This window comes from Gadus morhua, chromosome 10 (assembly GCF_902167405.1).
Source record: "Gadus morhua chromosome 10, gadMor3.0, whole genome shotgun sequence".
Taxonomy (NCBI): Eukaryota; Metazoa; Chordata; class Actinopteri; order Gadiformes; family Gadidae; genus Gadus; species Gadus morhua.
Window position 1 is genome coordinate 16,021,421 of NC_044057.1, and position 23,771 is coordinate 16,045,191.

Sequence of the window (23,771 nt, forward strand, 5' to 3'; positions counted from 1 at the left end):
GATTATGATTTTTTCCATAATCAAGCAACCCTAATATTAACTCATATCCTCCCGCCTTGTGTTTACCCTTTGACCATGGGAACGCGTGTACACATGCGCGGTGTTTAACGTTGCTTCCTTCTTGACTGAAAGTGGAATTGCGAGCAAGTGAGTTGTTCATTACGCCAATGGAATAAAGTCGTTATATATGTTATTCAATGATGTTATATAGTGTTTATTGGGTCTAAAAGAGAAGACACACGTAACAGATGCAGCCTCCATATCCGGGGTTCTAGTTTTTAGCAACCATTGCATTGCAGACTTCACAAAGCCAAGGAAAGCCAATTATAATAATCTGTAGCCGCGTTGTAATGTCACATATTCCACTGAGTGAGGCTGGATATCTCAGTCAGCGGCCTTGGAGTTTTTATCCCTAGTCAAACAGCGGAACGAGCAGTCACTCCATCTGCCTTTCGCAGGATATTCATGTCATCGCTAGAGAATCCCGGCGTAACGAACGCTGTACATGACTCCCACGATAAGCAATGTGGCGGGAGTGACTCACGGATCCCCGCAGCCCGGCGAGTCACGATAAAGACAATGAGCTCCCTCTCGTAGCGTGAACTCGTAAAGCGATAAGAATTGGAGCTGGCGCGCAATCAGGGAGAGATAACGGAAGAAGAAGTGGAAGAGAGTGGTTTGTGGGCGGGGGGTTGGGACACGTGCGGGAACGGCGGCTGAGTCGGCGTGGGAACGGGAGCGGTGAGTCATCACCGTGGGGGGCGGGGGTTTGAGGTTGTGCCCCTCGTCTCCTTAAATTTACATTGAGGGCATTTATCCAAAGCGACTTACAATAAGTACATTGGTCATATAAATTCAAACAATATATATCGCCATCGGTACAATAAGGATGTTCATAGAATCAAGGGCCAAGCACTAACAATCGCTAGGTTAACCCGTTCCCCGTATTCAACCTAGATAGCCATGATAAGATGCTACATAACTAAGTAATATATCGAAATACGACAGACAATAAGGGCGTACATTAAGTGCGAGGACGTACAACATACAACAAATAGGAGGGGAGGGACTTAAGACCTCTCTGCATAGCCAGCCCGGCTGTCCTCTCACCTCCGCCTCGATCTCGGCCTGCCTCTTCTCCAGCAGCTTGGCCACCACCATGGCTCTGTGCCGGCCCGACCGCTTGCAGCACACGGCCCACTCACACAGCAGCGTGACCACCGCGTCGTCATCGGGCGACATCTGGAACACACACACACACACACACACACACACACACACACACACACACACACACACACAAACACACAGAGTGAGAACAGTGTTATGACAGCAGGGTTAGTCCCGTACTAGCCCTGGGGGAGTTAGGCATCGGTATGAAAGGGACAGAGAGACGGATGGGTTTCAGGAGTGCAGTTTCAGGAAGGTAACGTGTGGTCGCGTCGTGCTCGGGTGAGTTAGGGGTTTAATTTCCCACGAAGATCACCCATGTGAACGATCTACGCACTCACGCTACTGGAAAGAAAAGCGGATAGATTATGATGATTTGACCAGAACAAGGGGCTTTACGATTTCTCAGTCTTGGTCTTTATTAGCAACTGCGATACAGACATTGCGTGAAAACTCCCCCTGATTATCATAGCAATCTAATTGAAATTCAAAGCATGAGGTATTGTGAGATAATAGCGTAGAATGGACAATAAGAGTTGTATATGTCGACGACAACACCCAGAAGCAAGCTGTACTCCGAACCCATCTTCTAGAAATATTGTTGAAAGAGCTCCAAGCTAGTTGAAAAACGCCATTCCTCATCAACCACTGCTTCTGACCTTTAATAAACCCCAGCTTACATTTTACATTCGGCCTTGTCATAACTAATAGAAACCCCTTCAGGCAGAGCCTCCTCCCCAATATGGAAGATAACAAAGATGGAACGCGGGCACCGCATCAGTTAGGATGTAACCACTTTAATTCTGCAACAATGCTGTTCAAGGCTTACTGACTGAACGCAAGTCGAATAATGATGAAGAAAGTGTGCATTTGTTGCCTTTTGCATTTTGTACTTTTGTACTTTTTAGACATTTACCATCGAGTGATTACGGAGATGCCTTCAACCGAAGGGGTTTACAGCGAATACAGATAAGCCGCAATCACATCATCCTGCACCTATACGGTGCCCTAGAAGAAACCTCTGTTTAGTTTTTTGGGAATCACCTCGTGGCCTTCTTTGCTCTGACCCGAGCCGAAGATCCTGTTGTAAAGGGAGTCTAGCGAGTTGCTGAAGTCCGACTTCTCAAAGCTGTGGTTATCCAGAACTTCCAGAGTGTGGAGAACCCTACCGATGGTGAAGCCTGCAGGGAAATCACAGACAAGGGGAAAGTCAAACAAAACCATGGCCCGGGCGAGTCACGGTCCAAATAAACACCAGCTCCCAGCCAGGTGTGGGGGGACGCCGGCTGGGCCGGCTGCGTTTGATGGTCTTACCTGCGGTCGTCTCCTGGCATTTGTCGAAGGACCACCTGAACTCTACCGCCTGGCCTCGCTCCTTGATTTGCTCCTCGATTTCTCGTACCTTTGCACGGACCTGAGGAGACGGAGGTTTGGCTTATCTCCCAGCTACGGCAACTCAACCACCGTAATACATAAGCCTCAATGTGGTTGGGACTATTGGGAGAATACACAGCTGGTACGTCTGGGTAATTACTCATGTCATGACGATACAATGCCATTTAAAAGAGATAATATTGAAGATACCACCTATCGGGATGAAGTTTCATAATCCACATAAATCACAACGAGAAGATATGAAACATCAGTGGGAAAGGATAATTAGTTCTAGTCCGATACCATACCTTACATTTCCAAACACTATAAAGTAATGACCATCAGTTAATTCCTGTTTAGAATGGCCTTTAGAAGTCCCCAGCATATCGGCATATTTATCGACATTGTAATAAACGCCCCTTAATTATCGTTTTGATACATTTTTTCCTTAAAACCCCAGCCGTAACAGATGGGTTGATCGATTTTCCCAGTAAAAGACTGGACAGAAACGCATTGAACTAAAAGGGACAAACAACACCAGCGGGCCTGGGGGGGTACCTGCTGGGTGAAGGCAGTGTTGGAGCCCGGCATGGGCAGGTTAGAGGGGGAGATGGGGAGCAGGTCGAGAGGCGAGCCCGTTTTGTTCCTGCTGTCCGTTAGGGAGTAGTGCCACACCAGCGCACTGGGACAACACAGCACGATGCTCTGCACACACAGAGAGAGAGAGAGACAGACAGAGACAGAGACAGAAAGACCGCACACAGAGAGAGAGAGAAAGACCGCACACAGAGGAGGGAGTGAGTACTCATGGAAAACAAAGTCGTGTTAACACACACACTGAACCAGGTCATGTTTGCTTTTTTCCTTTTTGACCAAGGAGAAAGAGATAGCAGACCGAGTACAGAGCTAATAGCAACAGCAGACCGATTCTGGAGACCAATGAATGTCGTTCCCCGTTATTATGCCTGTGTGATTTACAATCCAAGTCATTTAGCAGACCATTTCAGCCCAAGCGACTTGGGAGTACATTTTTAGATCCATGGCATCAAGGAGCGTTAATAGGGAGGGGTGGAGCTTAGCTAGGCTGCGGACATTGGAGTTCGAACCAAGAACCATTCGGCTGAGGGTCAAACCCCATAACTGCTAGCCTACCCGGCTCCACCTGAGCGCCGTTTAAACCAAATAACAAATGGGGCTGCAGCCAGGTTCACCTGCAGCATGCAGCTGAGCCCAAACACCAGGGGTCGGTGCTGTGGGCAGATGTAGAAGTCTGTGAAGGGGGTCTGGGTCTGGTTGCCCCCCGCGGGCTGGGAGGTGGGCGTGGGCGGCAGGGCGTTTCCCGGCTGGGCCAGGATGCCGTGGGACTGGTGGCCGCCCGTGCCCGGCCCCAGGCTGCCGTCGCTCAGCAGGAGGTTCAGCCGGCGGGTGCAGAAGTACGCCAGCCTCCGGGACAGGTAGGCCGACTGCACGAACTCCCCCGAGTACTGGGGAGAGAGGGGGGGCGACACCCCCGGGTTAGCTCAAAACCACCAAGTCAGCCGCAAAGCGTGTGTCCAAAAGGACGCTGGGATCCCGCTGCTTCTTCAGGGAGGTTTGGGGTCAGACACCTAAACTATCCCGTCCCCTCTTGTGATCCATATCCACAGGGGAGGAGGGTGGCATTACCAGTAGCACAGTGGTAGACTATAGACCACATATTACAGAGAGTACAACAGCACTGATTGACAGCCATGAATAACGCCCTCTCATATTGTTGCCCTCTGTGACCTGCTCCACGAGGCACATCAGGAATGTTATGTTGTTCTAGCACTCATGGCTGACCTATTGTTCACCGGACACCCGGCCGTGAGTGAACCCTACACCCTGCAGCCCAGAGAGCCTAATAGCAATGAATCCAAGTTCCTGTTGGGTAAAACCTTACAGCAAGACTAATTAACAGGGGATTTAGTGTAAAAACACCCCAAGTGAATATACTCTGTATACAGATTAAGCAAGATGTTGAGCAAAGTGTTGGACTGGGATGTGACGGCGACAGACGGAGGCAGAAAGAGAGTGGTTGCCATGGTGAGTTTACCTGCAATAGGAGAGGCAGCAATAGTCTAAGGAGTTCATCTTCTCCAGGTCGAACCTTCTCAAAACACTCCAGCACCCAGGTGAGGAACTCGTGTCGGTCCAGCATGCCGTCCTGAGACACAAGCAGACCATTCGACTTCATTCATCTTGCCACATCGTAACATCCTATCTTATGCAAGGGCTTCCTCGCCGTCACAACCAAATCTACAAAAAGCCACCAGGGCAGCAGACATGCATGTTGATTTACATTTCAAATATATATAATCAATGATCAGCTCCAAGCTTTTACTCCATACTGGGAAGAACTCACCTGAAACATGAACATGGCTAGCTTCTCGTTGTACTCCCATTGCTTCATGGCTGTCTCCACCTCCGCGGGTGTGGCAGGCTGTGGGGAGGCACAGCCCTGGCTGGGGAACTGTCTGTAGAACTCAGCCACCTTCTGAAGCTGCTCCCACAGGTATTTGGTGATGATCTGGGTCCATTCTACAAAGACAGATTTTCATCCAGACACATTCTCTTCTCTGTGCATGTTTGCGCGGATACATGCAATTCAAGAAAAGCGTGTGGGTCATTATCCATCATACTTCATGACTGCAATCCTTTGACATGTAGGATACACAAAATACAGTTTGACACATTAACTTAATATCACAATGTTAAGTATTTATATTTCTATAATAATCTTAATCCAAACATTGTGGGCAAAACCAGGTGCAATATTTCGCAGTGAGTCATAGAGAAAGAAAAAAGAGGAAGATACTGAACATATTAAATCTTTCATGAAAGGCTCTGTCAAGCGTCGGTTGTGTGTGACCTCACCTATACAGGGATCAGTCACATGTCTTTTCTTGACCTTAGTCTCTGTAATGGCAGCATGGTATGCGCAGGTCATTTTGATCATCCATGCTGAGCGCATCACAGGAACCGAATATTTGGCAAGGTATCCAAATACCTCTTCCTTTTTGCTAAAAATTGGAACCTGCGGAAGAGAAATTGAAAGGAAAATTTGTGATGCTGCGAAATGCTGCATGAATGGGTGACGGTAGATAAGGTGGTAGCCTTGGTCGGCTAATAAAAGAGATTTCCTTAGTCAATCCTCTGGAAAATACTGCAGCGATGCAATACACATTAAAGCCCCAACTGCCTTAGAAGACATCCAAAGATGGAAGCCAATCTTTGTGTGATTTTCAATGCATAATAAGTGACAAGAACTGTGCTATGTGAATGTTGTGCATACACCATCAAAACATTATTCAAACACGTCTTACCTGAGGCATGAAACACTAATCGAGTTAAAAAAATTGCATATATAGTCAACCAAACCAACTAGGTCTCATGCATCCAAGGGGAAAACAACACAAAGCTCTTAAGATGTCTGTTGTCCTTGTCGTAACGAGGTCTCCTCTCCACAGCTTCATTAACCCGCAGTGTGGCGGCCTCACCTTTTTGGCCAGCAGCGTGAGGGGCTTGGTCCCAGCCAGGTCTGTGAACCAGTTGTTAATGGAGCTCTGGGACCTGGCAGTGACCAGCCAGAAGTTATCCTTCTGGTTGACCTGCGGCTTGCGCTTCCCTGTGTCTGGGAATGTGTTGTAGCGAAGCTTCTCAGCCATAATGCTGCTGAAGTTTGAGCTGATCTATGAAGCGATGGAAAGTAGACACCTCAGTGAACAGCTCAGGTCTGCAATGTACGTATTAAAAGCATGTACAGAACAAAGACAAATGGTACGTTGAAGGAAATATAGTAGATTTAATTGAATACCTTGGCTGGATTAAAGTTGACATTTTTTGCGCTGCCATGTTCATCTCCGGACACCGCTGGTTGATTATTAAATCCTTGTTTTACGTTTAATGCAGTCAATTCATCCTGATGCAAAAATGTATTTATGATATTGGTGTTACACATTGCAAAATCATCAACAGGGAAGTTCATAACGTTTGGAGTTAAATGGTTTAGATGTACACATATATGATAGATGTACATAGAGTAGTAAAGCAAACTGCTGTGATATCCATCAGTTTAAGGTATACTGTACACTGCAGTTTACAGTAAGGCAGCATACAGTTGAATACAAGTGAAAGCTCACACAAAATGGAAAAGATGACCCTCAACTCAGTTTTACAGAACGGGCCTTTAATGTGCTGTGGGTCTTGTAATCTAATCCAAGCAACCTAACATGACCTGAACCCGGGGATGGATGACAACGCTAAGGAAAACCTCAATCATGCTCAAGATCCGCGTCTGAAAAATGAATGCACAAATGTCGATACAGGTAACCCTCCATTGTACCTCCCAAACCAAGCAGCTTGCATAGCTATGTGGATAACGCCGAGCTAGAGGGAGATCTCCGCGCAGAAAGGAGATATTTACTCCTAGTCCCGCACCATCTCATCACAATAACAAAATCCCCCAGAATACAACCACATAAAACAAAGAGCATTTACTTTGACTGGAAAATAACAATGTGGGGATGTGGCGTATTGCACACGGCAATCGTAGAGGTGGAAGACACCGGTAGATGTGTGTTGGCTCTCGGAGTAGCCCGGCTATCTAACAAAGTGACAACTACCTTGGTGCTGTTCATTGTTATTGAAGGCCCGTCTGGAGTAGGGGCTAAGCAGGCTAGCTATCGCATAGCTTCATAACTGGGCACTTTAACACCGTTTAAAATCACTGATGTGCATTGTATAGAAACATCAACATGTTCTGACCTCTTTTTGCTTCGGGTCTTGAGGATACACGTCCGGAGGGCCGAGCCTGGGCCGTTTAAGAGGCCGGTGCTCGTAACTTAAGATACCGAAGGCAGCCATCATCCAGCGGCATCACAGCGCAAGGCTTTCCTTTTCCAGCAGCCGCTCGAGCCTAGCTACAGCAGCAATGCAAACTTCCGGTCTCATTCAGTCGTCTCACTTCAAAATAAAATCAACGACACATTAACGTATACGTTGACTTGAGAAAACAAAATATGCGAGATAATTTTCTCTGAATTCCGAGAAGGTCTATATAAGATAAAATAAAATCGGTTATTTTTTTCATTATCATTGTCTCAGAATTCGGACAACATATTAAATGAAAATTAAAGGTTATTTAACGAGATAGTACCTCAAAATCCTGCGAGAAACTTTCATCTGCATTATTCAGGCTGACCTTCGCCAACTGTGCTGTATAATTGATGTATACATGTACATTTATTAAGAACCGGTATCTAAGGATCTATATGTTAACTTATTTTAACTTGCACTGTAATCAGGGCAAACTTGGAAATTAGTCTCACTTCTCAATTTGTCTTAATCCCTTTGAATAAAGCAAGTTTAATTGATAGTCACCGTACATTGCTAGTCATAGTAAATGCACATACATTTACTCTCATAAATATATTATGCTGAATATGAAGTGTGTTTTCATTGTAAAGCTAGTGCACTATTTGGCTATATTTGTCAATGGATGACCCATTGAATCTATGAAGCAACCTTATGATGCACGATCCCTCTGCTGCTAGTGCTTACACAGACCTAGTAAATAAAGTGATCTGCATTATTTTGCTTGCATGAACACAAGTCTGCACAGCAGGGCACTGTATACACAAACAAAAAAGCAGGTCAGACAATTAAGCTTGTATAAAAATATCTTTATTGAAAAAGATTTATTTTTAACATATTTAATATTAAATGTACAAATGTAAGACATGGAAAAATTACAATCTCAAGGTGCATACAAAGTAAAACTTGATAATCCATTAGAGGCCTGGCCCACAACTCGGTTATCAGTAGACATTAATTATAAGGCAGATGTTTACCATCGCAATCATCAGAACAAAAGTGTACCAGTTAAAATTAATCAAGTATGCATTTTCCATTGCAAGTCTTTGATTGATCCATAAATACTTAAAAGATCTATAGTAAGCAGCGTCAAACCACTTCTATTGCACCTGCACTGATTAATTCATAAAAACTAAGACAGTACCGGTCATTATTCCATGACAATGCATTTCTTCATTGAGAAAGCTGGATTTACCATTCTTATAATCTAAGCAACTACCGCAATGACGATGAAGCCATGTGCGTGCACGCACCCTTACAGGTAAATGCATGGAATATAAAGTGCCATTGTCAGAGCCTTTGCTCTGTCTTGTTTCTTTTAAAACTACTACTGCTATTATTTGTGTCCCTTGAAAAGGTGGTCACCGTGAATGTGGTCACCATCTTTGGTTTCTCTGAAATTCACAGATATGGTTTCAAGTAAAAGCGTTGCATCTTCGTGTATGTAACAACTGCCCCCGCACGCGCGCAAGCACGCACACACGCACACACACACACACACACACACACTCTCTCTCTCTGAACTGATGTGCAACTGACACTGCGAGAGCTGTTTTTCTTAAGCTTGTAATCAGGATTTCAGCTCTGGTGCGTCACTTCCATTTTGGCTTCTGATGCTTCTATCATGGCTCTGAACCTGGAACTTTCATTGGCAAGCAAGGCGGTTGGGCTGTCAAACTCCAAGATCTGTTATTAAGAAAAAGACAAAGCACATACAAACTCAAGTTCAATTGCATGATGAGAACAAAGAAAGGGCCAAAGCAGGTCAAACCAACTGCATATGAACAGGACAGCGAGAAATACAACTGGGTGGACTTAATCAATGGTGATTGGTCATGATGGCCCAATCACATTTATTTCAAGGAACGCTTTGAGGACCGTGATGTGAGGCTAATTTATTATGAATTCCCATATCAGTTGTCAATTTGCAACCCTGAGTGTTAAGGAAGGGAATTAGTACACACAACGATCCCCCGAAACGCAATTACTCCCACAGTTTAGATCAGACCAGTGAGGCACAGCTGCCAATGACCAAGTCATCATTTAGACCTTAATGAGGAAACCTCCAGACAGATAGTTGTTCTTTAACAAGACGCATTCAGTCAGTGATGGCGCACCAGTGGGCCTTGTGGCAGACCTTATTGTTCCCTGAAATTATGTGGTATTTAACATGCATATTCCTGACTACGGTTACTGTTAGTAAAAACTTTTGGGTATCTTCCACGAGCCACTGCCCACTGAGCAGAAATGTCCTATTATATCAAATGTCCCGTCGTAGTAAGCAGCGAACACGTTTCAAGTCATATCAGCAAGGTGTCATGGCAACCAGACGGCTGTTGCTTTGGGTCGGATCGAGTGCTTCTAGACTGAGTTTTTGGAGGGTGGGTGGGCCTTCACCCCAACCAGATTGTCCAACACCGAGTTATGCAGGGAGCACACCCATCACACCAGACGCATTGTAACAGCTGGGGGCGGCTAGCTACTGTGTAATTGTTATCAATGGGCACCCAGCGTTCTGCTTGCTGCCGTGGCGTTGCTGAACAATGCGCTTTTCCCCCCGCCGTGACGCCTCGACTCTTTGGCTGACCGTCGAAAATGAACTCAAGAAAACTCAAGTGCCTCTCGCTCGTCATTCTGGGTCGGTCTTTAGCGTAGGCGGGTCGGTTGGGTGTAGATAATCGAAGGCTTGCACTGCAGCAGTAAGGAGGCGCAGTGTCGCGCAGCGTGGCTGTTCTTCGAGACCTCAACTTAAAAAGTCAAGAACAAAAGCAGCCTGTTTTATACACAGCCTGCTTTAGTCGTCAGTGTGAACAGCGCCTCGGGTTAAACAGGGTGACGTCTGGCTTGAGTTTCCCTCCTCACCTGGCCGTTGTCCATCACCATGACGCGCTGACAGCTCATCACGGTGTTGAGGCGGTGGGCGATGACCAGCGTGGTGCAGCCGTCGAACGAGCTGCGGATCGTCTTCTGGATCAGCCGGTCCGTCTCGCCGTCGATGGCAGCGGTGGCCTCGTCCAGCAGCAGGATCTGTGGGAGCAGCAGCAGCTCTTGATGTGCAGGCCTACGTAATAGATCCTGTGATGCATGGTATGATGTACGTGTTCACCCCCGCATGTTGAGGAAATATTAAACGGGCTTTGATATGCACAGCTGGTTCATAGAGCTGTCATTTAGGGGACGCTTTCAATCCCAGTGAAGGGCAGATTTGGAAGTGGCTTGTAATGGCTAATCACACGAGCAATGGCTTTTCGCACAATGGCTAATGGTGCTAAAATAGTGGGCCTTTTAATAGTTAATTCCGATGCACGTCATTAATACGTACGTAGGGGTAACGCATCTTGATCATGAATGCCCTGAATCTAGACCTTTCAGCTGGATTGTCAAACCCCCTAGCCACTGCATGAACCTGCTCTGATACCCTTTGGTTTAGTGGGATTCAGTTATGTTTGATGTTTAAGCAGAATTATAAATATATAAAGTTGGATTCTAGAGCGCCATCTATTCTGTATGAGTAGCTGCATGTGGTCTGAACTGTATCTGTCTGTCTACTTTGATAGAGAACACACCACACAGTCTGCCAACGTGACTCCTTCTGTGTGGGGGCATGGGGTAGGAGGGTTCCCTGTAGTCGAATATAAAAAAAACGGTTTGTGAACATCAATATTAACCTGAGTCATCGTGTCAATGTTTCACGTTCCAATTAGTGGAACGGTGTTCATTGCTTTTGGGTGAACGGACCCTATAAGACGTGCTTTATGGAGCGCATGATGCAATGACAACATCCACCAACAGGGGGCAATGTGATGCTGCACAGTTCCCCACTGATGCTAATAATACTATTTGGAGGTGGTGTTGGGTAGGTTTTCCCAGTGGATCATTCGAAATATAAACAGTTTTTCAGAAAGAGTCATTGTCAGTCATCCGAAAAAACAAAAACAGAAAAACACAAAAACGTTTTTTTTTTCGATTCCTTCCAACAGACCAGGGACATGAAACAGCAGTGTCACGCAGGCAATCAGTACCTTGCTATGTCTCAGCAGCGCTCTGGCAACACACAGCAGTTGTCTCTCTCCCACTGAGAAGTTCTCTCCGTTCTCCGTCACCTCTGAGTGGAGGGCGTGAGGCATTTGGCTGACCTGCGGAGATTCGGAGGGGGCGGTGTACATACTCATTTCAAAAGAACTGCCGGGGGGGGGATTGGGAAGGGGTGGCTCCTGTTCGGCACAGCTACTCAATTGTCGATGCTTTCTTCTCCTATTTATATTGTCCATCGTAGCCTTCCAGAGTTATCGGGGGCCATTACGCCTCCGCATTCACCTACCATGTCTTTGATGTGCGTCTTTTCCAGCGCGTCCCATATTTGGGCATCGGTGTACTTCCCCCAGGGGTCCAGATTGGTCCTGTCGAGAGAGAAGGAGACGCGTGTTTATAACAGGGCGAGGTGACACAGAGGGCGCCCGTGTATCTGACCATGATAGACGCGCAATGTACGCTTCATAGGGAGGCCGTGGGGGATGGACCAATGAGATCGCAGAGGCCGGGGCCAGCAGGCTAGCTCATCGCTCGTTTAAATCCTTAGCACCTCCGTCGGAGCAATCTCTCCGGGGCACTTAGGTGCTAATTGTTTGGGGGTTAGAGGACGATTCTCTCATTGATTTCCCGCTCACCAGATGGTCCGAGGTTTTGGCACGCCGTTCTCAATCCAAACTTACATCAGGAGTTCTTCTTTTTATTGTTATTGTGTGCTGACAATGCCGCATTAGCCATGAGGGTGGTCTGTAGAGAGTGCGTCGCTACGGCGATGGCGTGAGACCAGGGCCCTGGGGGGGGGGGATGTCTACCTGACGGTGCCGATGAAGAGGACGGGCTCCTGGGGGATGATGGCCAGCTGGCCCCGCAGCTCCTCCAGCCCCAGGTCGGCGATGTTGACCCCGTCCACGGTGATGGAGCCCCCCGCCAGCTCCACCAGTCTGAACAGAGCCACGCCCAGGGAGGACTTGCCTGTCGACGCACGGCCACACGGCGTATCGTTAGCCGCAAAGCAGAGTTGATATTAAGTAATATTTTAAGATTCATCTTGTATTTAGCAGAAAAAATGCTTAGGTGAAATAGATGACTTATGGTATGTAAAAAGCACTCTGATTGGCTAAGGATATAGCCAATGAGGCACAGTGAATCAGCAGCGTTAGGAGAGTAGAGTTAGGTTAGATATCACAATTTGGCCAAAAAATGACTTGAGGCAATTATGCTACAAGGCTGAGGATACTGTATACATGTATATACATTTATTCACTGTGAACAAAATAAATTAATTGCAAAGACTTTCCTCTTGGTAGATATGGGAAAATCTTTCTGGCGACATGAAATTATGCTTAATGGGGTTCAAACCCTTGTCATGTTGGTACATTTGACTTATCAATTCAAGTACATTGAATTGTATTTGTATAGCCCTTAATCAAAGGTACAGTATCAAAGGGCTCAACAGGCCATATAATTATGCCCCCCCCCTGACCCTAGCACAAAACAACAGGGGAGGCACGGGAGATAGGGGAGCAGAAGTCGCTTCGCGGGTCGGGTCGCGGTGAAGGCGCCCACGGGTACGTACCCGATCCCGTGCGGCCGACGACCCCCACCGTTTCCTCGGGCGCGATCTCGAAGCACAGCTTCTTCAGCACCAGGGGCAGGTCGTCGCGGTAACGCATGTCCACGTCCCGGAAGGAGAGGCCCCCCCGCTGCGGCCAGCCCGGGGCGGCGGGGGACGACGTCCCGCCGGTGATCTGTCTGGGCGCCTCGCTCTCCAGGTTCTTTGGGGGGGAAGCGAGAGATAGCGACGGTGGGTCTCTGGGAGGTGATGGTAGGTTCCCCCCCCCCCCCCCCACCCAGCCTCACCCCTCCCCCGGCCCCGCTGGCTTGCCCCGCTCTGGTGTAAACGATGCGGTGGATTCTAGTGATGCAGGGTCGCAGCCGTATGTTGCCGTAACAACACCCAACCGCCTCTCCAGCCAAAGAAAATGACAACCCGCTGTTACACTTGGGTGGTCCCTCCCGGCTATTGTACGATTTCTCTAAAGCTAAAACAAACATAGCTATTCACCATAGTGGAAACTAAGGCTTTTCTTCAAAAGATGAAACGAAAGTCATGAAATATTTAAAATGTATGCCTATTCGGCTAATTTTAGGCAGTTCTTTTATGTTGAGATGGCATAGAAAGTTGAGACCGTGGCTTTGTCTACTTTTGTGCTGCAGAAAAATCCCAAACATAAGGCTGTTATTTAATCAGAGAATTTGCCTAACTTGCCAAACAATTTTGCCTGCATTTGAGTCTAATATTGGTTATCAACGAATGCAACATAACTCAGTCAATATTTGACCATAGCATAATATACATTTTATAATTATGCAGCTTAGTCAATATTTGACTATGGCATACTATTTCTGTATTTATACAATATGTTATTGAACAGCAAACAGACCAGCTGACATATTACAACGCAAAATAAAAAAGGGGGTAACATCTTTCCTGGATAGTCCACAGTTAATCATCAAATGCGCATTGATTTAGTGTCAGTTAAGTATCACATTGACCGCGTCTTCTTTGAGTGTCGGTTGACCCTGGCTTGATAAATCAACATTGTGGAAGTGGACATGGAATAAGCATATGAACCACAACATTTCAAGTGAATAGCAAGTGAATAGCATCCAAAGGATGAATAGCAGCTTCATTTGAATATCATGTAATATGTCTCATTTGTGTCAGGAAGGTTTCAACTTTGTGCTATAGACTTATCTTTTCTCATTTATACACATTCACAGTAGTTTCATCTGACTCCGTCTTGATTATCAATGGCAAATCAAAAATACTTAAAATCTCTACTGATTATCCCCAACATTAAACCTGCAACTCAACAGCATGTCTAATGAGTAAAAGTCTAGAGAGTATCAGTTGCAAATCAACAAGCTCCGATTGACTTGGAAGTCCAAAATTATGAGATCCTCGATAGTAGAGTGTTCAGTAATTGTCCATCGATCATCCAAAAGCATGGTGACCTGACATATCCCCAGCCTATCAATTGCACATCAACAAACTATAATCTGGACTATCGAAGTAAAGCAAACAATTCTCAGTAGTAGTTCAGTTTTCACTGAATGTACGATAATCTACAGATCAGCTACATCCACTGTTGATGATGGGTCATGTCAGCCAATTACTTAATCCTTTAATCTAAAGTACATTCCATTTGTCTGGGAAAATATATACAGTTGAGCCGATAATTGAGCTGGTAATTAGTGTTTTCATGGTTTTACCTGTGTGTACGCTGCTAGCCCTGTAATGCACTGTTCAACTTAAATCGGGCGCGGTTAGCCATAGCACCCGTCCTACCCTCCTATACTACGGCAACGATTCGCCCATTTCAATACTTGGAATCTTCTTTAGATTGTTATTTGTTCAAATTGCCTTGGACACTTCAGCATAATGGTCAGTGATGGGTGTTTCTAGTTTCAGTAATGTACTAACTAGCACATACTACTACCAATGTCTACCTGAACGGTCTTTAATGTTTACATGCATCTTTCGCATGTACATTGAAGCCACTCAATGTGTAACTGAAGTTACTGAAGTATTGTCAGGCTATAGGGTAACCCGATGGCCTGCTGTAACACAAGGCTTTCACAGTTGATTCTGTCGTTTGACATCAAGTCCTACTGGCGACTATCACTAGTCACCTGTTTCGACTGGCTTCCTGGCTGGGCTCATAAAAAATACACTTGCATGCCCAGACGCACGCACGCCCACCCACCAACTCACACTCAATTCAGCTGTTGTTGGCATGCGGGGCAGGTCTATAAGTGACGCTTGTGTTCCTACATGACGTCTGAGTGTACTCCAGGCCTTGAATTGGCTCTCCCCATCCGCCCGCCCCACAGTGAGTTTGGCAGACAGCGATGCCTTCAGCCGAGCTGCTCTTACCTTTATATAATGATTGATTCTCTCAACGGATGTAAAGCGGGCTTCTGTCTCTGACAGCAGCCTCACGGTGAATTGAAATAAGCCAGTGAGCTGCAGGGAGAGGGAGAGAGAGAGATATAGGGAGAGGGTGGGATAGAGAGAGCGAGGGGATCAGAAAGAGAGAGGCAGAGAGGTAGAGAGAGAGCAGGGGAGAGAGAAAAAATAATAAAGGGTAATAAAAAAGTAGCAGGTTAATGATTGACAACCAGACTCTCATTCACAACCAATTACCAGCAGCATTATATGACAGGCCAGCAGTAACATTTACAACCTTGTTAATAGATTGTTTCACCGTCCCTTGCGATCTAGTGACTGCCCATCAATTTCATCTGATATTTTAAGGTCAAGGTTCCTCCCGGAGCAGTTTATAGGCAACAGCATGGGCAAAGTAAATGGTCAAAGTGATGATAAAAGTCAGACCTGAAGGAGCTGAACAAATAGCGGAGGACAACCCCTTTCCCACAGCACTAGATCTGAACAAGGCACCCGGTTCCTGTACTGAAATATGATGCTCACCACATGACGGTGGACTCATGTTGTGTGGTTTGTTTTTAATCCAATCCCCTTCTTTATCATCTTCGATCACACACACACACACACACACACACACACACACACACACACACACACACACACACACACTTTAAGTGGTACAATTTTAAAGGGACAATATGTTGCTTTGGTCCTACTGTAGACACCCATCTGATACATGACCGGATCCCTCTGCACGTTATTAACAATAAGATAAAGCCAATCTTTTTGCCGTCCATATCACCGTTGGATGTAATATCATTCCACTAGAAAAAATACCTTTAATATAACACTTGAGGCCAAAAACGTAACTCATGGCCGTGGCAGCGGTCTCCACGGAGGAATGAGTGCAAATTCTTGGTTCTGGAGGTTGAAATTTGGCAAGTATGTGTGTACACCTTTGGCTATCAGGTCAGGTAAGAGACCATGCTGTCTTTTAAGACACTTTGATCCAAAGTGGTTAACGGTTGCAGATGCAGCTGATTAATGAGCAGATCGAGCTTGCGTCTTGCTACTAGAGGATGCCTCCATGTGGGACCGCAGGTATTGACGACTGGGGTTCAGAACCTTCGGGCTGTTCATCGAATCCCAGCCACCCCTCCTCCTAATATTAATGAGGGCTCAGGGTTCGAATCCCTACTGGTGGCGGTGGTACCCCAATCGGGTAGTAGGTGGAGGATAGTCTTCTAGTTAGTGAATAGATCGCCCTACCCCTAACACCACCACCACCACCTGCATCATCACCCCCAACACCACCACCACCACCTGCATCATCACCCCTAACACCACCTTCACATCACGTAGGACAGGGTCCACCGTCGTACCTGCACGGCGTAAGACAGGGCCAGGCCCGCGTAGGCCGGGGGGATCTGCCGGTGCATGAGGACGATGAGCAACGCCACGGCGCCGATGAGCGTGATGCTGATGAGGTCCAGGCGCACCGCCAGCCAGCGCATGGCGCAGCTGAACAGGTAGTGGGACGCCTGGTTGGTGTCCAGCAACTCCTGGTACCTGGAGGAGCAGACGGAGAGACAGAAGGGGAGAGAGAGGGAGAGAGAGGGGGGCGGACGTCAGTCAGGCCGCAGCCCGGACGCCCACTTTAAGGCCTCACAGGCGAAACACGACCGGGGTTAGAGTGATTTTAATCAACCTGGTGAAGGTGAGGGCATCTTGCTCAATGGCGGTTCTACACCGGGGCCTAATGGGGCCTACGGGGGCCCGTGCCCCTGTAGACATGTCCCTGGCCCCCCCTGTGCCCCCCCCCCCCCCCCGTGCTGACCAAATGAAACAATTAGGATTTTACTGATTTTACGGAAGAAATGCGACGCAACGTTGTACACGGGTAAATTAGAGGGTCGCACCCAAGCACAGAGGTACTGCTCCTCAGTGTTTGGGTCTCGATATATTTAGAAACTTAATCATATCTAATCAAACTGATCCAAGCAGAAGCGAGGATCCAAATATCAGTATCCTTGCTAGGTCAAGGCTACACAATGGTGAGATGTTAACCACGTATTTTCATCCTTTTAAAGTGCTGCATTGCGATGACAAATACATTGGAGTAAAGAGTAGTAGGCTATCTGCCCGTGTTAAGTAGGGAGGGATGGTTATGCAACGAAATGTAATGCACGCCCCTACGTTTTTTTTCTTTTATTCTTTCTTTTTAAAGCAGCTATAATGAAATGAGGAAAGAACAGAACACGTTTTTAAAAGGGAAGAACACAGTTTCTCCACACTGAAAATGATAAAATAAATGGCACATTGTTTTGCACTTCGTGGTACCCTCGAGTTGTTTTTCACATTGACCCACTGTATTTGTACCATGTACTTTTTATTTTTTATGGCCCTACCTCTCTTGCACGGCACGCTTGTACAAAACAAATGTCTATATGATTTTGATGATTTAGGGCATATTCTCCATCCATTTAAGGTAGTTTGACAGAAAATTACAGACTGGTGAAGTAATAAACTCTTGTACAAATTAAATGTTTGATGATTTTAAAGTAAAACAAAGTTTATAATCTTTAAATATCATTTTTTTGCCATTTTAGTTGTTCCCCTTTGGTTAAACACTGGGCCCTTCTTGGCCCCCCTAGTAAAATTTGTCTAGAACCGCCACTGATCTTGCTCAAGGATGCATACAGATAGTCAGCAGTCACTGGGGGATCAAAACAAGGTACCTTCTTCCTGGAGTGGAACCCCCTCAATGTCTTAATCTAGACTATTGGGTTACACGCAGAACCCAAGGTTTTAGAAGGGAGACACAGCAGGGGGTAACGTGCAAATATTCCCCTTCAAGACATTTCAGTTCAAATAATCGTTTGAACAACTGAGCAGAATTGGCAGCCGCAGAGAAACGACCAGAGAGATCTGCCAGACGTGAATGCTGGTGCAGGGATGTCTTAGAAGCCTAAATTAGGCTTGCTTAGGTTTCTTGGGTTGGGGACACATTTGACGGCTCGTTTTCTCGCATGAAAGGTCTCTCAACTAAGAATACACACACCACACAGCTAGCGTTCTGCAGCAGTGGCTTTGCTCATATCCAAAGCGTCCAAACAAGCGATAACCAGTGACAGCATCTGCGTCATTTAAATGGGTAAGCGACCGCTGCAGAAATGATTTCAGACGTCGGTTGTCACGAGAATGACCGCTACGCCTGGAGGCAAGTGTCGGGAAACAAAGTATAAAAATAATTCCCAGACTGCTTCAGGTGCTTAATGTCGAGAGTTCCATTATGAAAACAAATAAAACAAGAACGGATGAGAAAGCAACACATTGGCCCTTTTAAAAAATAACACAAAATATCTGTCACAGGGCATTTTCAGTGATCTGATGTGTTTCCAAGTATTATTCATTAGCAATGAACTAAACATGGGGATGAAGGTAATTTCTCCCTTGAGAATTGGCTTGTCGAATGGAGAGCCTAGCCAGCAGTGCCCTGGGGTTCATATGACGGGAAACCATGTGTCATTGGTTAACGATTAAACCCGCCAGGCTGCGTTGACAATCCAAAACTAAATTCAATTTAATTGAGTCGATGGAAAAAAAAAGAAAAAATATCAATCAAATGTAAATTTGACAATCTGTTGAGGATGAGTGATGGACAGGGTCTCTTGGAGGAAGCGCACCACGAGATCACACGGCTCAGCGCCTACCTGTGCAGGAAGTCGGGCCCTCTCCCATAGGCGTGGATGGTGGAGAGGCCCTGAAGACTGCTGGTGAGGTGAGAGGTGAACGGTGACTGGCTGATGTTCTCCAGGCGCTTCAGCTCCCGAATCAGAACCCTGGGAAGGGAGTGATCGGCGACGTTTGATCATGACACGTAGACATTCATTCATACCGTCTCGTTAGACAATACAGAGGATTATACTGCTAACTGGTCTGGCTTCCTTTGTTTTTCTGCCATTTTATGTCTTGCTTGTACTTTGTAGGTGTTTTTTTTTTGTCATGTTGAGGAGGTAAGAGAGCACGGAGGGGGTTCACGTGATAACTTTTGCAAGGTGATTTCTTCGCCACCATAACTGATGCGACGTTCTCGGATATATCTCCCTTCATATTGAAGCGCACACTTTGCACTATGCTCCTCGGTGTGCTTTGTGTTCAACGCTGCCTCGGGCACATTGGCCTGTGAGAGTCAGGCGGAGGAATCGACCGGTATACGAGAAAAGAGACACTGGGCAATACCGTGTCGTGATGGAGCACCAATGTGATCAACCTCAATGGTATCGCAATTGTGTAAAGCGCCGAAGGACACAAGTAGAGATGGGAATAGAGTGGTTTTGTCCAGTGGTTGGACAGACCAGTTTCCCAGCAGAGCCCTGGTCATTTTCCACCCTGTGATTCACATGCGATCACACACACACACACACACACACACACACACACTGACAGGGATGTGTGAGACCAAGAGAAAGGAGGGGTTTATTGACAAAGGTGTAGGTGTGTGTGTGTGAGAGCAGGGGGGGAGAGTTCTACTTTTAGACACAGAGGTGGTTGCTGCCTGTGAATAAACCGTCTCCCATGAATCATTTTCACCATTTTCTCATAAAAGGCGGAGATAGCGAGAGGCAGAAGGAGAGTGCCAGAGACATAGCAAGCGACCCCAGCAGGAAAACAACATGGCAGCGTTTCAGACAAACATGTTTACGCTGTTGGCATTATGTTATTTCATAATTGAATAACAACCGCCTTAAAAATTGGATGATTGGGAGACTTCCATGCGACATACAAGAGAAACCCAAGTCTCGCTACAAAAACATATTCATGCCCGCCGTTTTAAGTTTGAAACAACAATGCAATCACGTTTCTGACAGCCCTCGTCATTTTTGATGCCGCGATGATCGCAGGCCCCCATTATGTCCATTATAACCCACAATGGGGGGTGTGTGTGTGTGTGTGTGTGTGTGTGTGTGTGTCATACCTGGAGACGCGGTTGACGACGAAGAGGAAGGCTCCCAGGGGCAGGATGGAGAGCAGGAACCAGGGGAAGACCACGCCCACCATGACCAGGCAGAAGAACACCAGGGTCATGTTCTGCAGCAGCATCTCCGCCTGCAGAGCCAGACGTACGTCCACTGCAGAGCGGATGGGGGAGGAGAATATTGGCTTTAAGTGGATTAGAGTTCAGTGTTCTGTATTGTCAGTCGTTTGATTATTCAGTCGTTTGATTGTTCTTTTTACACACCGCATCAAGTGGGGAATGAATGATGATTTGATAAAAAGTAAGAAATCCCAAGTCAATCGAACAACTAGTCTACCAAAGACATCTACATCTTGAAAGCTTACCCTTAATAGAATCGGGAATCGGCTCTTAGTCAAGAGTCGGATCACAAGCGGTCTGTGTAATAGACAGCGCTCGCTCTCTCTCTCTCTCTCTCTCTCTCTCTCTCTCTCTCTCTCTCTCTCTCTCTCTCTCTCTCTCTCTCTCTCTCTCTCTCTCTCTCTCTCTCTCTCTCTCTCTCTCTCTCTCTCTCTCTCTCTCTCTCTCTCTCTCTCTCTCTCTCTCTCTCTCTCTCTCTCTCTCTCTCGGAGCATTTAAAGGGCCTCCCCCCCCCTCACCCCCTCACCCTCATCCATGTCCCGGGAGAAGCGAGTGAGGATCCGGCCCAGCGGGGTGGTGTCAAAGAAGTGCATGGGGCTGAGCAGGAGCTTCCGGAACAGTCTGTCGTGGAGCGCAGAGGCCGCCTTCATAGTGCACTGTCAAACGCAGGGGGGGGGGAGCAAACGGTAGCGGATTAACAACACACAACACACGATCGGAAGTCAGAGAGTCAACCTAAACAGACGCAATAACACAAACACAAATCTGCCCAATGGGAACCATATGGGGAAGGGTTCAGCGTGAGAGGCGACGTAGGAGGGGGAGCTTGTTTGGCGAATGTGTCGTGTTTTTTGGGGGGGTGGTTGGGGGGGACACAGCCATGGTGGGCTCCAGCTGCAGCACACATGGTTGCGTGTTTGCCACTCACAGCAGCCGCGTACACAACGCATGTCAAAACAGCGATGTGCTGCGCTTCGCTATCGGGGGGGGCCTCGTTTCGCGTCGGAAGATGTTCCGAGAAAGCCGTCAAATGTTGCTGCATAATGAGCGGCCGCGGGCTAGACACGGGAAGGTCACGACCCTAATTCTTTGGGGACGTCTCCGGCGATTGGATAGAAATTACTCTTGGCAGGGAGGGACACATTAATTCTATTAATGGAATATTCAACACCGGCAGAGATCTCATCGCGGTTGAGGGGCAGAGAAAGATTAGCCGTCTCGACGAAGGAATTAGCAATTTCAACTGGCATACAATAACGTCGGGGGCTAACCCCTGTAATGCGCTGTCAGCACGGGTTAACTCAAAACAAAGAGCACCAACCCAAAGGGTTGGCGACACACACTGCTGAGCCCCAAGACACACACACACACACACACACACACACACACACACACCGCATGCTAATGAAATCAAACACACATGGATGCGTACAAAATGACAAAAAATAACAAACAGGCCCTCACACACACCCCTGCAACGTGTTAAATTTTAGCATTAGCCCCAGAAATAGATTATGCTCCGAGGCAAATTGAATCATAGTGCTGGAGCCATGAGAGCACGGACTGCGTGAGAGGTAGACCTAAAAGTACCTCAGCTTATAGACAAACAAAAAACAACCTGCTAGATTCCTTTACGGTCAACCGACGGCCATTGGGAGAATTAAAGAGGACCTATTATGCTTTTTCGACTTTTATGACCTATAAACGTTGTTATAATGATTGATAGTCATGTTTAACCATACTAAAGTGTCAAATAATGACGTACATGCATTTCGACGTATTCCCTGCTGACAGTCTAGGGTGGCTGTGCAGAGCGCTAAACACTCGGGACAACGTTTGCGATTCACTTGTTCACATTTCCGGGAAATCATCTACGTAGAGGCACTCCTGCCGCGCCCCCATATGCCTGGTCAAATCTGCCCGCGCGCGCGCTTCAAGGAAGGTAACCAATCACAACGGAGTTGGGTTTGCAGGAAGGGGGGCGAGGGGGCGGAGAAGGACGAAACCGAGCGTTGACAGAGAATGCTGAAAGCGCCCAGATGAGAGGAAGAGTTTCCCGAAAATCTACATCGTTTTTTGTGCATGGTTAAACATGACTATCAATCATTATAACAACGTTTATAGGTCATAAAAGTCGAAAAAGCATAATAGGTCCCCTTTAAGACACTAATACCTCACTAAAGCCCGACTCAGAACCATAACAGGTTCCTGACTGCGTCGAAGCGTCTGCGTGGTAATGCGTTGGCGTTGACGTGGAACCATAACTGAGCCTTTACAGGGGAGAGGGGCGTGGCACATCAGGGCCCCTGCCTCAAGTTAGTGAGCGAGTGTGTGTGAGGGGGGGGGGGCGCCCTTACCTTGACGAACACCAGTCCCCTGACGGTCTTGAGGAGCAGTGCGGCGGCCATGGACAGGACGTACACCGTGGAGTAGTAGCTGATGTCAGGGTTCAGCCTCATGCTGTCGTTCTCCGACGTTCCGTTCACAGAGATTAACGACGTGTTCTGGATGGAGGGTGGGGGGCAGATGGAGCAACACATTACCATGACCGCAGGGACAGGAGAGGTGTGGGGTTGGCGGGGGGGGATGGGGGGGGGTGGCTGTGGCTGGAGAAAAAACAACACATCGCTTCACAAATAGAATCCGTGTTTTCTAATAAATCCAACTCTGGGAGTTTTCTTTTGAAGTCGCTTGAGTCGGGGGGGGGGGGGGGGGGGGGGGTGGTAAGCTAGGCTCTCTGATTACTCAGACAGCAGTATAGGCCTTGGATTGCCGCACAGCTGTTTTTTTCCCCCCCCTCCCTCCTCCCTCCCTCGCCGCTGTTTGTTGTATAATTAAGTTTGCAGCGGCACTGTAAAACTATTTCACTTTTAAATTATGCACACTCAGATTAACGCTCGCTTGTCTGCTCAGAGTCGCTCAGGCATGCCAGCTTCTTATCCCCCCCCCCCCCCCCGCCCCCCGCCCCCCCCTGCCTTATGGAGCCCAATTACAGAGCAGCCAGATGAGGATTCTGCACGGCGAGCCCAAAGGAGAATCTCCCCTGTAAGGCTCACCCCGGCGCCCTGTCGGATCCAGTAGCTCAGCCACCAGTTGTTGAAGGCGATGCTGCCCGTGGTGGACAGGAAGAGGAACGCGTTGAGCAGGAACACAACGGGGCCGCCGGCCGCTTTGATGTAGGCCCCGTACACCGACCAGGCCACTGCTCCGGAACCCTTCTCCTCCGCCTTCATCAGTTGCTCTGGACGGAGCGAG

General features: G+C 47.3%; 2 protein-coding genes across 8 annotated transcripts in view; both read right to left on the reverse strand.

Moving 5' to 3' along the window:
- The window catches only part of med12 (mediator complex subunit 12), a 34,240-nt gene extending 26,757 nt beyond the window's left edge, over positions 1-7,483 (reverse strand). For all 4 annotated transcript variants that reach the window (XR_003978315.1, XR_003978314.1, XM_030368468.1 and 1 more), the window contains exons 1-11: positions 7,330-7,483; positions 6,380-6,484; positions 6,063-6,254; positions 5,440-5,599; positions 4,928-5,103; positions 4,619-4,729; positions 3,756-4,028; positions 3,103-3,249; positions 2,485-2,584; positions 2,215-2,351; positions 1,111-1,242 (exon numbers count right to left, since the gene is read on the reverse strand). Coding sequence is in view for 2 of the 4 variants with exons in the window: in XM_030368468.1 (XP_030224328.1) it covers positions 1,111-1,242; positions 2,215-2,351; positions 2,485-2,584; positions 3,103-3,249; positions 3,756-4,028; positions 4,619-4,729; positions 4,928-5,103; positions 5,440-5,599; positions 6,063-6,254; positions 6,380-6,484; positions 7,330-7,431 (1,635 nt within the window). In the remaining 2 variants the exon portion in view is untranslated. The remainder of the gene's footprint in view (positions 1-1,110; positions 1,243-2,214; positions 2,352-2,484; positions 2,585-3,102; positions 3,250-3,755; positions 4,029-4,618; positions 4,730-4,927; positions 5,104-5,439; positions 5,600-6,062; positions 6,255-6,379; positions 6,485-7,329) is intronic.
- Positions 7,484-8,225: 742 nt separating this feature from the next.
- Positions 8,226-23,771, reverse strand: part of wu:fb13g09 (multidrug resistance-associated protein 5) — a 33,224-nt gene continuing 17,678 nt past the window's right edge. For all 4 annotated transcript variants that reach the window (XM_030368354.1, XM_030368352.1, XM_030368350.1 and 1 more), the window contains 13 exons: positions 23,573-23,757; positions 22,874-23,020; positions 21,043-21,172; positions 20,397-20,550; positions 19,132-19,260; positions 16,801-16,987; positions 15,407-15,496; positions 13,043-13,241; positions 12,279-12,438; positions 11,759-11,837; positions 11,460-11,573; positions 10,300-10,464; positions 8,226-9,123 (listed from right to left, as the gene is read on the reverse strand). In XM_030368354.1, coding sequence (XP_030224214.1) covers positions 9,016-9,123; positions 10,300-10,464; positions 11,460-11,573; positions 11,759-11,837; positions 12,279-12,438; positions 13,043-13,241; positions 15,407-15,496; positions 16,801-16,987; positions 19,132-19,260; positions 20,397-20,550; positions 21,043-21,172; positions 22,874-23,020; positions 23,573-23,757 — 1,847 coding nt within the window. In that variant the 3' untranslated portion in view covers positions 8,226-9,015. The remainder of the gene's footprint in view (positions 9,124-10,299; positions 10,465-11,459; positions 11,574-11,758; positions 11,838-12,278; positions 12,439-13,042; positions 13,242-15,406; positions 15,497-16,800; positions 16,988-19,131; positions 19,261-20,396; positions 20,551-21,042; positions 21,173-22,873; positions 23,021-23,572; positions 23,758-23,771) is intronic.